Genomic DNA, 13,837 nt, shown 5'->3' with positions numbered 1-13,837 from the left:
AAACTCTGATTCAATGAGTGTGCACATGCACACAAGTGCACACCCACATACAGAGTTCTAAGTCAAATATTTTTTAGATTACAAGTGTCTTGTCTGTAAGTATGTATATATACCATGTGTGCCTAATGACTGTGGAGGTCAGAAGAGGGTACAGAGTTCCCTAGAAATGGAGTTGTGGATGGCTGTGAGCCACCAGACAGGTTCTGGGAACTGAATCTGCTGTGTTCTCTGTAAGAGTAACTCAAGCAGCTGAGCCAGCTCTCTAGTTCCTTTTTATTTTATAGTGTGTGTGGGAGGGAGGGAGGGAGAGCGAGAATGTATGTGCACATGAGTGCAGGTGCTCACAGAAGCCAGAAGAGGGCATCAGATCCTCTGGAGCTGACTTATAGGCAGTTGTAAGTCTCCTGATGTGGGTAGGAACTGAACTCTGGTCCTCTGCAAGAGCATTATATGCTCTTAATTGCTGACCCAGCCATTTCTCCAGCCCTGAAAACTATCTTTTTAATTTCCATAAATGAAGATTTTATAGATCTTTATTACCCAAGGGAAGCAATGCCTAACTCTTTAAAATATACACAGTACATTAGGCACAGGTATATCCATTTTGAAAAAGAAGAAACATGCCCCAGTGTCCATGTGTAAGTCGGAGGACAACTTCAGGGTTAGTTCTCTCCTTCCACTATGTGGTTTCCAGTCATCAGGCTTGGCAGCAAGTGCCTTTACCCTGTGAACCATCTCATCTCACTAGGCCTAGAAGCACTGTTTTTATTTCCATCCACAGCATTATGTCCTTTGCCACAAAAACAAACAAGACCTGCTGTGGCAGTATCAGAAAACTGTATAAATAGCAAAACTTACTAGTAGAATATTATTATTTTCTAAATTTGACTAAACCAATACATTGTTTGAGACTGTTTATTGTTTCAGTAGCTACGCAAAAGGAATTAACAAATGAGTTGGTATTAGTAATCTTGTCACTAATTCTATGATGTTCTCAGTATATCATCCTCTACAGTTCACAGGCATAAAGGATACCACAGCAATTGGCCCTACAGAAACCCTAGATAGGTCCTTATCCTCTTGGTCTATTTTTTGGTGAAGGGTCTTACTATGTAGCCTAGGCTACAATTCTTGATCCTCCTGCTTTTGTCTTAAATAGCTGGAATAATAGCCAAATGCTACCAGGCCCAGCTAGTTAACTTGTCTTCTTGATGGTCGTGTACCTCCAACTTCCTGCCAGGCACTGTAGCCCTTTGGCATTTACTTCCAGCACTGTTTTGATGTGACAAGTCCACTGATAGTTACTGAATGCCACTGGTGAATTCTGCTTCAGTCAATGGACAGAAGTTGGTTGCTGGTTCGAAGGAGGTATTCCTGGAGAGTAGGAGTGGCTTACCTCTGTTCTGACTACCAGTTCCCACAGAAAATAGCTACCAGGTTGCCCTCCCAGATTTCGTTAGAGTTTCAATTTTTACTGAGGAAGATAGATAATGGAGGTAGTATTCTTGCCAGCCAGCAGCACAGTACAATTGTGAACAGAGCAGGCAGCAGACAAACAGGCAACCAACGGTTATAAATGCCACATGCAGTGTTGCTGCTGCTCAGCCTAACTATACAGAGAGGGAAATGGGACTATAATAAATTTAGAGAACACTGTTTTGTTCTTTTTAGAAACTTCTGATGGCAACCATTGCTCCTCAGCTGTTATTCTGGCTTGTTGGAGCAAATGCAGAATAAATTACAGAGATTAAACTAACAGGTACTCCTGTACTCATGTGAGAGCTAGAATTTTGAGTCTCTCTAAGTCTTTCAGAATGATTAAAAACCACTTCCAAAACGGTTATGTAGTGGTACTACAAACATTTATTTATGTTTAGTTTATGAATAAGCTTTAATAACCTAACTGCACATGCTGGACCAACTATACACACAGGAGACATGCAAGAGTACAGGGTGGGGGTCAGGACCATCGCTTAAGAGCCCAGCTGGCCCTTACCCTTAAGTTACTTACATTTCCATAGCTCAAGCTCCTATTCTTCAAAATGGAAGTAACAGAATCTATACCTTACAGGATGGTATGAGATGCTAATGTGTTCTTATTTGTAGAGGTATTTATTTATATTTATTTATTCTTTATGTAGAGGTATTTAGTAAACAGTATTTAAATTCTGTGGATATCATCTCATTAGAAATAGTTTACACCCTATCAATATGGAGTTGTTGGAAAAGCAATGGTTTGGCTATTGTGAGCATTCACCATGGCAGCAGATATCACAAAGCCAAGAGATGTTATAATTTAGGAAGCAAAGCCATTCTCAAAGGACCAGGGTGTAGGGGAAGAGGGACAAGCATAAAAGCCAACCTATGGGAGACTGACTGGAAATCAAAGAGCTGGAATCAGAACGCTTTATTTTACTCCCAGGATGATGAACTGGAATAAAAAAGATGTAAACACAAAGACAGAGACAGAGCAGGAAACACAGAAACCTGTCAAGAAAGACAGACAGCTGGGACTCCTGTGTACCCACATGCAGCTCTCCTAACAGGAAAAAGGAGTGGATGTGACTGGGTAGGAAGCAGCAGCTGGCATCTGACCACTTGTCTTCTTGCTGCAGCTACAGCTACTAGATGCTCAGGCTAAGCTGATGTTTTCTTTTGCCTGGGGGTGGGTGGCTTCTTTTCATGTGTTGTGTAGGCAACCGTCTATGGACTGTAGTCACATGTCCTTTAACTTTCCCCCATTAAGTATGGTCACTAGTCTTCTGCATGGGAGGAGCATGCTTTGAGTCTCAGTCACAGAAATTACTGGATAGAGGATGGAAGGCTCTTAAGAAGAACCCGAAAGAGTACACAAGACTTCACTCCAGGTTAGTGCTAACGTCACAGCCAAACATAAATAGGTAACACCAATAAATTCTTTTTCTGTTTTGGAGTCAGGGTTTCATTCTAGGTTAGGCTGGCCTTGAACTTGTTATGAATCTGAGGATGACTTCGAACACTTTATCCCCTGTCTCTACCTCCCAAATATGAGAGTCTAGAGACACCAACAAATTCTTACTTTTCATTCCTGACAGCTTCAGCTTCTTCAGGGTTTTCTACCTGAAACTCCGGAACTCTAATCTGTGCTGGATGGCACAATATCAGACAAAACTCAGAAAGACACACCATCAATGCTTCCCAGAAAATCAGCACGGGCTGATATAATACCCTTCCATGTCACCATGGTCGGGTGCCTCCTTACCTCGGCAGGGATCGTTTTTCACTAAAAACTCATCCAAGGCCATCCATCCTCCACCAACACGGACCATCACAGTGCTGCGCAGAATACGGACCAGCCGTAACTGCTGAGAATCTCCAAACTGGAATCAAGGGGAAATTCTGTTAACAGGACACCTTAGTATAGACTTATACCCCCTATACTCCCAAAGCAGACTGTATTCAGACAGGAATAATGTGGCAGCCAGAGAAGAATTCTGAACTCAATTTTGCATTTTTATATTGTCATAAAAAGGTAAGCAAACAGAAAAGCAGAAAAACTACACCTATGAATGACTGTTGTAAAATCCTTCCCTTGGGATAAAATTAACTCCTGATGGTCACATCCTGGCTCCTGTGCCAAAGGTTAAGGAGGCAAGATGGACATGTATTTGTTCACTTGGATTCTTCTGAAGGATCTGCCAAAGTGAGCACCCACACTGTTATGCTTATTTCCTTAAAGAACGGGGGTCAAGTTCTGAATACAGTGTGCTGGAAAGTTAAATGGATGGTAGCAAATACTAAGTGAAGCATTAAAGAGACTCTTGCAAAGCATCCTCATTACAAGCTTAGAAGATTGGTTTTTCTTCATCCGTTTCTCAGAAGTATACCCTACATGAACTCTGATTGTGATGTCACCAGAAGAAAAAGTTTTCAAGCTGAATAAATGATTAGACAGAATTAAAATTTAGTTGGAGAAACAGAAATTTTAATCTCTTGTCATAATTAGAAAGTGTTCAATAATCATTCTGGACCTTAGAACAAGTATGACGGGTCTCTTACTGTCTCCATTCCTAATCTCCTACTTCCCAGTTCTACCTTAATATTTGGAGCTTCCCAGTGTAAAAATTGCCCTTTTCCCAAAATGAAGAAGCAACAAAAGAGAAGCATACTAAGATTTCAAAACAAACACCAAACCAAAAGTCAAAGAAACCGAATTCTTAAGATTATTAAGGAGACTGTTTGGGACAGGGAGGTAAAGAGAAGGATTTAACCTCTTAATTGGGATTTTCAAAGTTATAGGAGAATCATAACTTTGAAAGGAAGAAAAACTGAAATTTCAAGAAAGGATGTGTGAGGAGGATACCCATTCCCTCCTCAGTAATGATAACCTGGTGGTCATCTCTACATCCCTCTCTGCTCTGACTCAAATACATGTGTGCACAGAAGTAGTATGGAAAATGCTGCTCTTCCTCCCCAGCCATTTACTCCAAAACAAAGCCATCTGCCATCTGTCTCACACAGCACTTAGATGTTCACACAAGTGGCCAGAGAGTGGAGCACGGTGGAGCAGAATCATCACTTCCCATAGCTGTAAGGAAAAAGGCCTTTCTGGAAAGGAAGCTAGTCCCTACCTTGGAGGGATCAGGTTCTGGGGATGACTGATGTGTCATTAGTAACCTGAGCCACTATTTCGGGTTTTCTCTGGATAGGTGAGGAATAGAAAGGATATGCACCTGCGTGTCTCCCTGAGTCAAAAGGAAGGGGTGGTCTAGGTAACTGTCTTCCTAGAGTACTACACCCTCTACTTTGTTATCCACTGATCTCAGGGGTGCTTTTGTTTAGTACTTCCCCAAAGCTGTTTGAAAGATTCTAATTTGTTTCTGTTGTGCTGCAGAGACCCAAACACTCTATCCAGGTGGTGGAGGGTTATATAGCTCTAGAGGCCTGAAGAACAAGGCTGGGGGACAGACACAGAGAACTCAGAGGCAGAATCCTGGCAGTCACTATTTCCTTCTCTCACAGGGACTACTTAAGTTCTATGACACTAGCTGTGTAAGTGTGGCATGTACTCTTTGAGGCCTCCAGTCTGACATATATAAAATGAACTTCATAATTCTGCTCACAATATTAGAGTGACTCATCAAATCCTCCCCAAGGTAAGATAGGGTGTCAGTGACCTATCAAAGAGACCCTACCTAATAGATGCAGTCATTAGTAGAAGGCATGCTGGGCACTTCACTATAATCATTATTGACTAGGTGTACCACTGGAGACAGACTCTGGAGGTGTGTAAGGCAAGTACTCTATCACTGAAATACACTAATAGATTTCTTATTTTTCAAAATTTGAGACAGGGACTTGTTAAATTTCCAAAGCTGGCTTCAAACTTACCTCCCAAGGAGCTAGGATTACATTTATAAGGAAGGTATTATGCCCAGCTTGGGAGGATTTATTTAAAAAGAACTCGACTGTTTTTCAATCTTATATTTTTCTAGTCTCTTTTCTTCCCACTGGCCCAGAATATTACTGCAGTTAGTGATTATTGCAGAAACTAGACTTAAACAGTGATTTAGGACTTTAAATTAACTCCTAGTGTTTCTAACTTCCTGCCAGATAGATTGATTTTATTCATGCAACTTCCTTCCACATTTGAGAGATAGCACCCAAGAACCCTCAGAAGAGATTTCAAAGGTTAGAGTTGCCAAGTGGAGTCAAGACTTTCAATACTTTGTGCAAATCTAATTTGAGACCATTTCATTTTGAATGGTTGGCTATACTCTGCAAATTTTAGGCAGAAGTCAATTATGCTCTCTTTCCACATTATAAATTATAATCCATATTATAAAATGTAAATATAAGTGCTTATAACTATTTAGTACTTATATAATATTATGATACCCTTAGGACTTTTTGACTCAAGTATACATTATAAAATTTGTATTTACTATTAAAAGACTGGCAATGAATCAAAACTGTGCCAATGGCATTCTGACTCCAAATATAGAAGTGTAAGGTTGGGCTCTTTACAGGTGGAATGAGCAGATATTAGAGCCTTGATTTTTTTTTCCTGAGTCATAGCAAGTTACAACTCAGTGCAGTATAATATCACTACTTTTAGCCAGCCTAATTTGGAATGGCAAGTTTATTTTTTTAAAACATAAAATTGCTGATAAGATAGCTTTGTGATAATAGCTTTGTTAGCACTTTCTCCACTTGGTAAGACAACCAGATGTGACCCAAGCATGCTTCTGATCATGTCCTTTCCCCATAGCAAAAAACAAGCAACGTCAGCTACAAAGACCACATCCACCAAGAAGGACATTGCAAGGCACACTGTACCTGATTGCCGAGGAAGAACTATAGACAGTAAGAGTAAAGGATGCAGGGGAAAAAAGAGAACATTTTTGTCAAGTTAACACTAAGAAACAGCAATTTTTATCATATTACCAGTCTAAGTATACACTGACCACATTCGCACCTACCACAGAAAGACGATTTTACAAAAAAAGCCTAAACTCTCCATCTTGTACTTCTTTTGTTAACCCATCTCACTCATTGGTAATTAAACAAACAAACAAAAAATAAATACAAGAACACAAAACCCAACATGTAAGATAGAACTTCCTCAAGCTTACCAAGTGCCCTGGGCTGGGTAAGAGGCAGAATCAGCCTGGCCCCTTCAGCTAAAAACAGCAGGGATTTGGTGTATTCAGGACACCCCTAACCTAGTCCTTATTGGTTGAGTCCAGGGTTTTGTGCATGCTGTGCAAGCACTTTCTTACTGAGCTACAGTCTGAGGACATTCTGGAATTCCTAATGGAACCTGGATATTCCTGGGTTTCACCTGAAGATAACCATCTAAATATTTGCCAACCATACATTTCTTTTTCTTAAAAATTTAGGGTCTCTTGACAAGCTGATGAACAGTTTAGGAGTCCTGGTTTAGGTGTCTACTACACCTCTGACTCTAGGCTCAAGAAAAGCTAAAAACACAAGTATAGTTTATTGTTCCTTCTGGTCACACCTAGCAAGTCTTTGTAGCCCAGCTCAGCACAGGAATGCTAATGTGCTGGGGCCTTGACACATAGTCTTCTAAGAGCATGGGAGCCACTTATGTTTGCAATGACCAGTTCTTGGGAAATAAATCATCACTCTTTTTAAGTGAAAAAATTAGAACAAAGGAAAATTTGTATGTACACAAACATATCAGAGGACAGTTTTGGGTGTATGTTTCTCCTTTCACCATGTGGGTCCTGGGACTTGAACTCAGTGTGTCAGGCTTGGTGGCAAGTGCCTTTATATGCTGAACCATCTCCAGCCTCTCATCCCTTCTTTAAAAAAAAAATGATACTTTTGTGATATACCCATGGTTAGCTGGAACTCACTATGTAGAGTTGACCTTGAATTTATAATGATCCTTCTGCCTTTGCCTCCCAAGTTCTGTGTTATAGGGAGGTTACCAGGCTCTCCTTCACAGTCATTTGATAAAACTGTTTCCCAAGGTTCATTATTTTCACCCCCCTTAAGACTTGGGTCAGCAGTGAGATGAGGGCTTTAACATGTTCTCTACCTTGTCAAATATAAGCTACAGTCTTCCTGGATAATGGCAGCTTTTTACATGGAATTGTACAGGGCATGGAACCTGACACCTAGGGGTGGGTCCATTGGTTCTAGACCTCTGGAGGCACCAGGAGTGAACAGGCAGGACCGACCTCCACAAGTGCTTGGTTTTCTCTTCCTTACCCGGTATTTATTCTCTCCAATCTGCTCCACCTGAAACCTTTTCGCACACTTGCACTGAGCCACTTGTCTTGTGACCTGTTGGTTGTGAACAGCAAAAGGATATAAGGGAAATGTAAGCAGAAGCTACTCATTATTTGTGTCTCAGACTTATTTTTTGCCTTTTTCCTTTGGAAACAGGATCTCACCCTAAAGTCCTGGCTGTCCTAGAACTCACTATTCAAACTAGCCTGGTCCCAAAATTGGAGAGATCTGTCTGCCTTTGTCTATGCCGGGGTCATTTTAGGGTTAGCACATGCATTTACATTTGATTCAAAATTTAACCTACTTGAGATAAAAGAGAGATTGAGAAAAAAATAGCAGATGAAAGAAATATTCGAAGCTGGGTGTTGGTGGCACATGCCTTTAATCCCAGCACTTGGCAGGCAGAGACAAGCAGATCTTTGTGAGTTTGAGGCCAGCCTGGTCTACAGAGCTAGTTCCAGGACAGCCTCCAAAACAATACAGAGAAACCCTGTCTCGAAAAACCAAAAAAAAAAAAAAAAAAAAAGAAATACTTGTCCAAATGACCAATAAAGTAAATCACGAACTGAGCCAAATTTCTACCTAGAACCCTGAAATTCCCAGGAAATCAGTCTTTCTACATTTATGTGTCTCCAGGGATTGAGTTCAAGTCATCAGACTTCCCCACTAAGCCATCTTGACAGCCCCATGATTCAGTTCACCCCTTACTGCTGCATTTGAAGTCCTTCTGATCCCTTATAAAGTCCCACAATGGATCTTTTTTTTTTTTTTTTTTTGTTTTTACGAGACAGGGTTTTTCTGTTTTGGAGGCTGTCGGTCCAGCCTGGCCTCGAACTCACAGAGATCCGCCTGCCTCTGCCTCCCGAGTGCTGGGATTAAAGGCGTGCGCCACCAACGCCCGGCTCCCACCATGGATCTTATAGTACTAGAGACGTGAATATTAGAGTTGGATCCATTCTCTAGACCACGCTAAAACTCAGTAGTCAAAGGCCCTCTAGAGCTTGTTGAAACATTAACTCTAAATGATTGCTTCCCAAGATGATTTACACATCCAAATTCAGAGCAATATAAATCTATGGTCAAAATATTCTACTCCACATTCCCCATACCTCATCTTCAATTTTATCTGCATCAGTTGTTGGTCGATAGGCATCCTTGTTGGGATGCAGGGCAGCCACAAATTCATAGTAGTCAATGTAGCCATCCCCATCTCTGTCAAAAATGTCAGCCACAGCTGTCATCTCTAACTTGGTGGTAGGGAACTCTGGGGAAAAGAAAATAATTTGAAACAATGAGAGGATTTGAAACAGTGAAACATATGTAGCTGGTTGGCAAATATACAGGAAGTAAAAGAATTATATCTTGGTTTTTTTTCCCAAAACAACAACAACAACAAAACCGCCACATGGCTACTCTGGAAAATTCAATAGATAACAATTTTTAAAGATATAAACCACTGGCTCAGCTGTTAGGAGTACCAGTTGCTCTTGTAGAGGACCCAGGTTCGATCCCAGCACCCACATAGTGGTTTACAACCATCTGTAACTCCAGATACAGGGGATCTGATACCCTCCTCTTAACTTCCAAGGGCATCCATGCACATACAGGCAAAAAAACTCACACACAGCATAAAATGAATAAATATGATTTTAAAAAAGATACAAATCTAGGCCGGGCGTTGGTGGCGCACGCCTTTAATCCCAGCACTCGGGAGGCAGAGGCAGGCGGATCTCTGTGAGTTCGAGGCCAGGCTGGACCGACAGCCTCCAAAACAGAGAAACCCTGTCTCGTAAAACCAAAAAAAAAAAAAAAAAAAAAAAAAAAAAAGATACAAATCTTTTAAAAATGTATCACCAAAGGAATAGTGACTGTTGGTTTTTTAAAAATGTTTTTACCTACAGATCCTGAACCTTTGTTTTATGTTTTTTGAGACAGTGTTTCAGACAGCCCAGGTTGGCCAAGGATGATCTTGAACTTCTGATCTTCCCAGCCATTACTTCTCAAGTGCTGGCATTACAGATATGTACAAGCATAACCAGTTTACGCAGTGCTGAGGATAGAATCCAGGGCTTCATACATGCCACCGAAGCACTTTAATAATAGAACTATATATTACCATGAAGCCCTCCTCCCATTTAAAAAATAAAAAGCAGCATCAGACTTCAGATACAGTAAAAAAATAAACTAAAACAATATTACAACTATCCATAGAATTATGACTTAGCTTAAGATTTTATACCAGCACTGTTGGCGTCTTTAGAATGATGTCACTACTCTAACATAATGTTGCTTTGGAATAGCATCCTGTCCTGTTTTAAACTTTATAATCATTTTTGAACTCTTTCTATTCTGACTGAGATGAGACTCTTTCATCCATGAGAACAGACCACATTGAACACAGAGCTTCTTCCCTCAGACTATAGGCTTTACTTCAGAAAGACCAATTGACCAGAATGTTACAATTTCTACCAAGTGTGAGGAATCTAGGTATTACCTGTATGTAGAGTAAGAATCTACTTACTGGATGCCAAAATGCCATCAATAAACTCCTGACGTGTTATCTTCCCGTCCTGGTCCTTGTCAATACGCCGGAAGAAATCCATGACTCGAGATTTTTTGTGATTCATCCAACGCATATACTTTTTCCTCCAGACATCAAAGTCAAAGTTGGCAAATTCCTTTAACTAGATGGAAGTCAGAGGTGTCGGTAAGTCTTGCTGTTTTGAACTCAGAGCATATCTAAACTCTCAGACATTCAGTAAAGCCATGCAGGCCTTTCAGAGGGCACTGACAATGCTATCTATATGTTATCTCATTGTGAAAGCACAATCTGCCTCCTTCACTTAAGGCCTTTGGCTGTTTAAACAAGCTACGACATAATGGTAGAGCAAGAGAAACAGAAACTGAAAAACAACTTTGGAAAATAAGAAGCACGCAGAACAAGAATGGGGAAAGCCAGTCTTGCTTTCTCTTTGGACTTTTCCAAGGATCATCTACTTAGATGTAAGGGATGGATTCTGTCTTGAAGGGAAGGCCTCAGTACCCCTCTCTTAGGCCGTATGGAAAGGCACTATAAACACACATAGGAACCACATCAAGAGGCTCATGTTTCCCATCTTTTTCTGAGATCTTAAAGATCAAGATGGAAAGCATCAAGAATGCAACCCTACATCCAAGCATGTTTCTTTGGAATTTCACCAGAGGGAGCAAATGCCCACCCAACATCTCTATTCAATAGTTGATCGACTGGTGGAAAGCAGGCCTGTATAATTGGGGGTGGGGGGTTAGCTACTTGGACCATGTTAGTGATTCACACTTAAAATGACTTAACAGCAGAACTTTTTCCCCTTTCCAAAGCTGGAAGGAATGGGGGACGGGGGAAGGCGTCAAGAACCAATGTGCTTAAAATGCAACTGACCTACGGAAGTAACAACAAAAACACAGAACACTCACTTCCGGGCATAGCTGCTTTGATATGCACAAACAAAAGAATATAAAAGATATTAGGCTTGTGTTAGAAAGGAGGAAATGCAGTACTACATATATTAGATGATACTTCAAAACTGACTTGCTTTTCATGAGCTAGTGAAGACTAACAAGAAACAAGACTATAAATAGTTGATCTTCTTTCATAATTGTAGAATCTCTCTCTCTCTCCATATCATTAACAATCTTTTTTATTTTGCTTTGTTTTTGCTTTTCAAGACAGAGTTTTTCTGTGAAGCCCTGGCTGTTGTTCTGGAACTCATTTGTAGACCAGAGTGGCCACACACTCAGAGACCCGCCTGCCTCTGCTGGAACTGAAGATGTGCCTACCATGCTTCATGCTTGGCTTCCCTTATACAAAATACACATTTAGAGGCAAGCTGCCGAGGAAACTCAGACAACAGGGCTCCCTCTTGTAAGCAATGTCTGATTTATGGTTTTATATATACCACATGGCACAACTTCCTCTGTGTGAGTGGTTTTCCTAAGCAATCTGTGTTTTCTTATTCATCGGCTTGAAGGAAGGGGAAGAATGTGAAGGGCTGCCTATACTTCTGAAGAAGTAGATAAAGGCACACAGGTCATACGCGCTAAGAGAGCTTTACAGGGAGGAGTTTACCTCCTCTAGTCTGTCCAAGGCGTCGTTCAGCTTCCGCTGGCGCTCCAGTGCTAACAGCCATACTTGCTGCCAGCGGGCAGACAGCTGGTTGATTCGTGGGTTTTTTGCTTCAGATTGTGAGAGGATTGGCATGGGAGGAGGGGTGGGTTGACTCAAGGATTTTCCTAAATGGAGAAATAATCATAAGATTAGAATTGCTGGCTTTGCCAGTCCATAAAGAAATGGCTGTAAGCTCAAGATTATCCTTGGCTATCTACTGAGTTTGAGGCTAGCCTTGGGATATATGACACTGTCTCAAAAAATCAAGAGCGAACTGTATATATGAACTAATCTATTACACTAGTATCCATTTCATAACTGAGAAGAAACATGGGGATGGCAACATTCTGGTACAGAGGCATACTAATTTCAGAACGGCTGTCTCACCTCCAAACCAACGAAGAGTACCCATCTCCTACATACACCCAATCAATTAGGCTTTACCTTAGTGACCTGAAGACACATCAACTTAGAAAACAGCAGTGGATCCCATAGAGTTTATCTTACAATTAGACTAGTGCAATGTAAACACAACAATGGAAAGGCCACTGCTAAATAACAAAACAGGCATTGCCACCTTGTAGCTTCTTATTAATCAAAATAATCAAATGAATAAATAAATAAACAAATACAACTAGTCATTGTTAGAAGAGTAAAGTTTCCAAATAAGAGACTGTGATCCAGAGTCAGTATGATCTGGGGAATGCAAACACAGTTCTCATGATGGCACTTTGTGAGGACCCTTCTGCAATAAGTAGGAAGAAAGCAACACAGCATAGTGAGTGGGCTAGAAACATACTGCTACCACCACGGGGTTTCTCGATGAAAGGAGCATGGGTAGATTCTACATTCTTCCTCTTGTATGTCTTGGTGACCCGGTCCACATCAGGTTGTTTGCGTGTCATCTCCTCCATAAACGACTGTTAAATACAAGAGTTAGTTAAGAAAATTCAGAGTTTTCTTGGTCTAAAATGGAAAGTTCTTACTAACAAAGATCAAGCCCATGGCAGACTGACCAAGTGATAGACGGCCCTATGCAACTTCCTACTCCTTAAAAAAAAGATTAAATTGGGCTGGGAGTATAACTCAGTGGTAAAGAATTTGCTGAGCATATGCAAGGCTCTGGATTGAAACATACCACACACAGAAAGAAAAAAGAGAAGGGATAGACAGATGCATATTGAGAATGACTGACCAAAGCACCAAAGACCCGAAGGAAGTCTGCCTTCAAGGAACTCACAGCTGAGTGATGAAAACCAAGAATGTAATGCTAAATGTTATACAGTTATGCAGAGAAGACCTAAGACAAGGACTTCACAACCTGAAATGACAAGTAGAGTGGTCTGGAGCTGAGCTACTGAGGGACAAAGAACTCAAGAATGGGGAAAGGCAGCTCTGGCAGATGGTCTGGACAGAACATGGAAGCCTGACAGTGCTGTGGACCAGGACTCTTCATTTCATTTGCTGATGAGACGCTACTATCAAAAGATTAGCAAGAAGTGGGCCTGGGATGGGCAGGAGATCCAGAAAGGCCCATGTCCAGCTAAGGAATTAGAATTTCATTGTGAAAGCAACAGGAGGCAAGTGAAGGATTTTGATACAGGGAAGATTCATGATCAGATCTATGCTTGAGAGGACTCATTCTTCCTTTAGTATGGGAGGCAGAGTGATAGGAGATGGGCTAGAATATTATTTACTTTTCCTTTCTGTGATAAAATGCTGTCAGGCCAATAAGCTTGTAGCTCCAGCAAACCTAAGCTGAGTTCCAAGATTTCTACTGGTGAACTGCCCTATGTAATGCCTGTGAAACTGTGAGTGACTACTCCGTGGGGTACACTTCATCTCTTTTTGTTTGTTTGTTTTGGTTTTTCTAGACAGGGTTTGTTTGTGTGACCCTAGCTGTCCTGGAACTCACTCTGTAGACCAAGCTGGCCTCAAGCTCACAGATAT

General features: G+C 41.0%; 1 protein-coding gene across 27 annotated transcripts in view; it reads right to left on the bottom strand.

The window, feature by feature from the left end:
* Window positions 1–13,837, bottom strand: part of Macf1 (microtubule actin crosslinking factor 1) — a 332,217-nt gene that overhangs the window by 7,818 nt on the left and 310,562 nt on the right. For 15 of the 27 annotated variants that reach the window (XM_040756696.1, XM_040756695.1, XM_040756700.1 and 12 more), the window contains 8 exons: window positions 12,687–12,807; window positions 11,849–12,012; window positions 11,197–11,211; window positions 10,265–10,427; window positions 8,853–9,007; window positions 7,723–7,797; window positions 6,319–6,336; window positions 3,242–3,359 (listed from right to left, as the gene is read on the bottom strand). In XM_040756696.1, the coding sequence (XP_040612630.1) occupies window positions 3,242–3,359; window positions 6,319–6,336; window positions 7,723–7,797; window positions 8,853–9,007; window positions 10,265–10,427; window positions 11,197–11,211; window positions 11,849–12,012; window positions 12,687–12,807 (829 nt within the window). The remainder of the gene's footprint in view (window positions 1–3,241; window positions 3,360–6,318; window positions 6,337–7,722; window positions 7,798–8,852; window positions 9,008–10,264; window positions 10,428–11,196; window positions 11,212–11,848; window positions 12,013–12,686; window positions 12,808–13,837) is intronic. The other 12 variants (XM_040756698.1, XM_040756710.1, XM_040756687.1 and 9 more) reach the window with 4 other exon arrangements.

Source organism: Mesocricetus auratus, unplaced genomic scaffold, assembly GCF_017639785.1.
Source record: "Mesocricetus auratus isolate SY011 unplaced genomic scaffold, BCM_Maur_2.0 Super-Scaffold_100014, whole genome shotgun sequence".
Taxonomy (NCBI): domain Eukaryota; kingdom Metazoa; phylum Chordata; class Mammalia; order Rodentia; family Cricetidae; genus Mesocricetus; species Mesocricetus auratus.
Note: the sequence above shows the minus strand (reverse complement) of the source record. Positions and strands in the feature narration are given on the sequence as shown.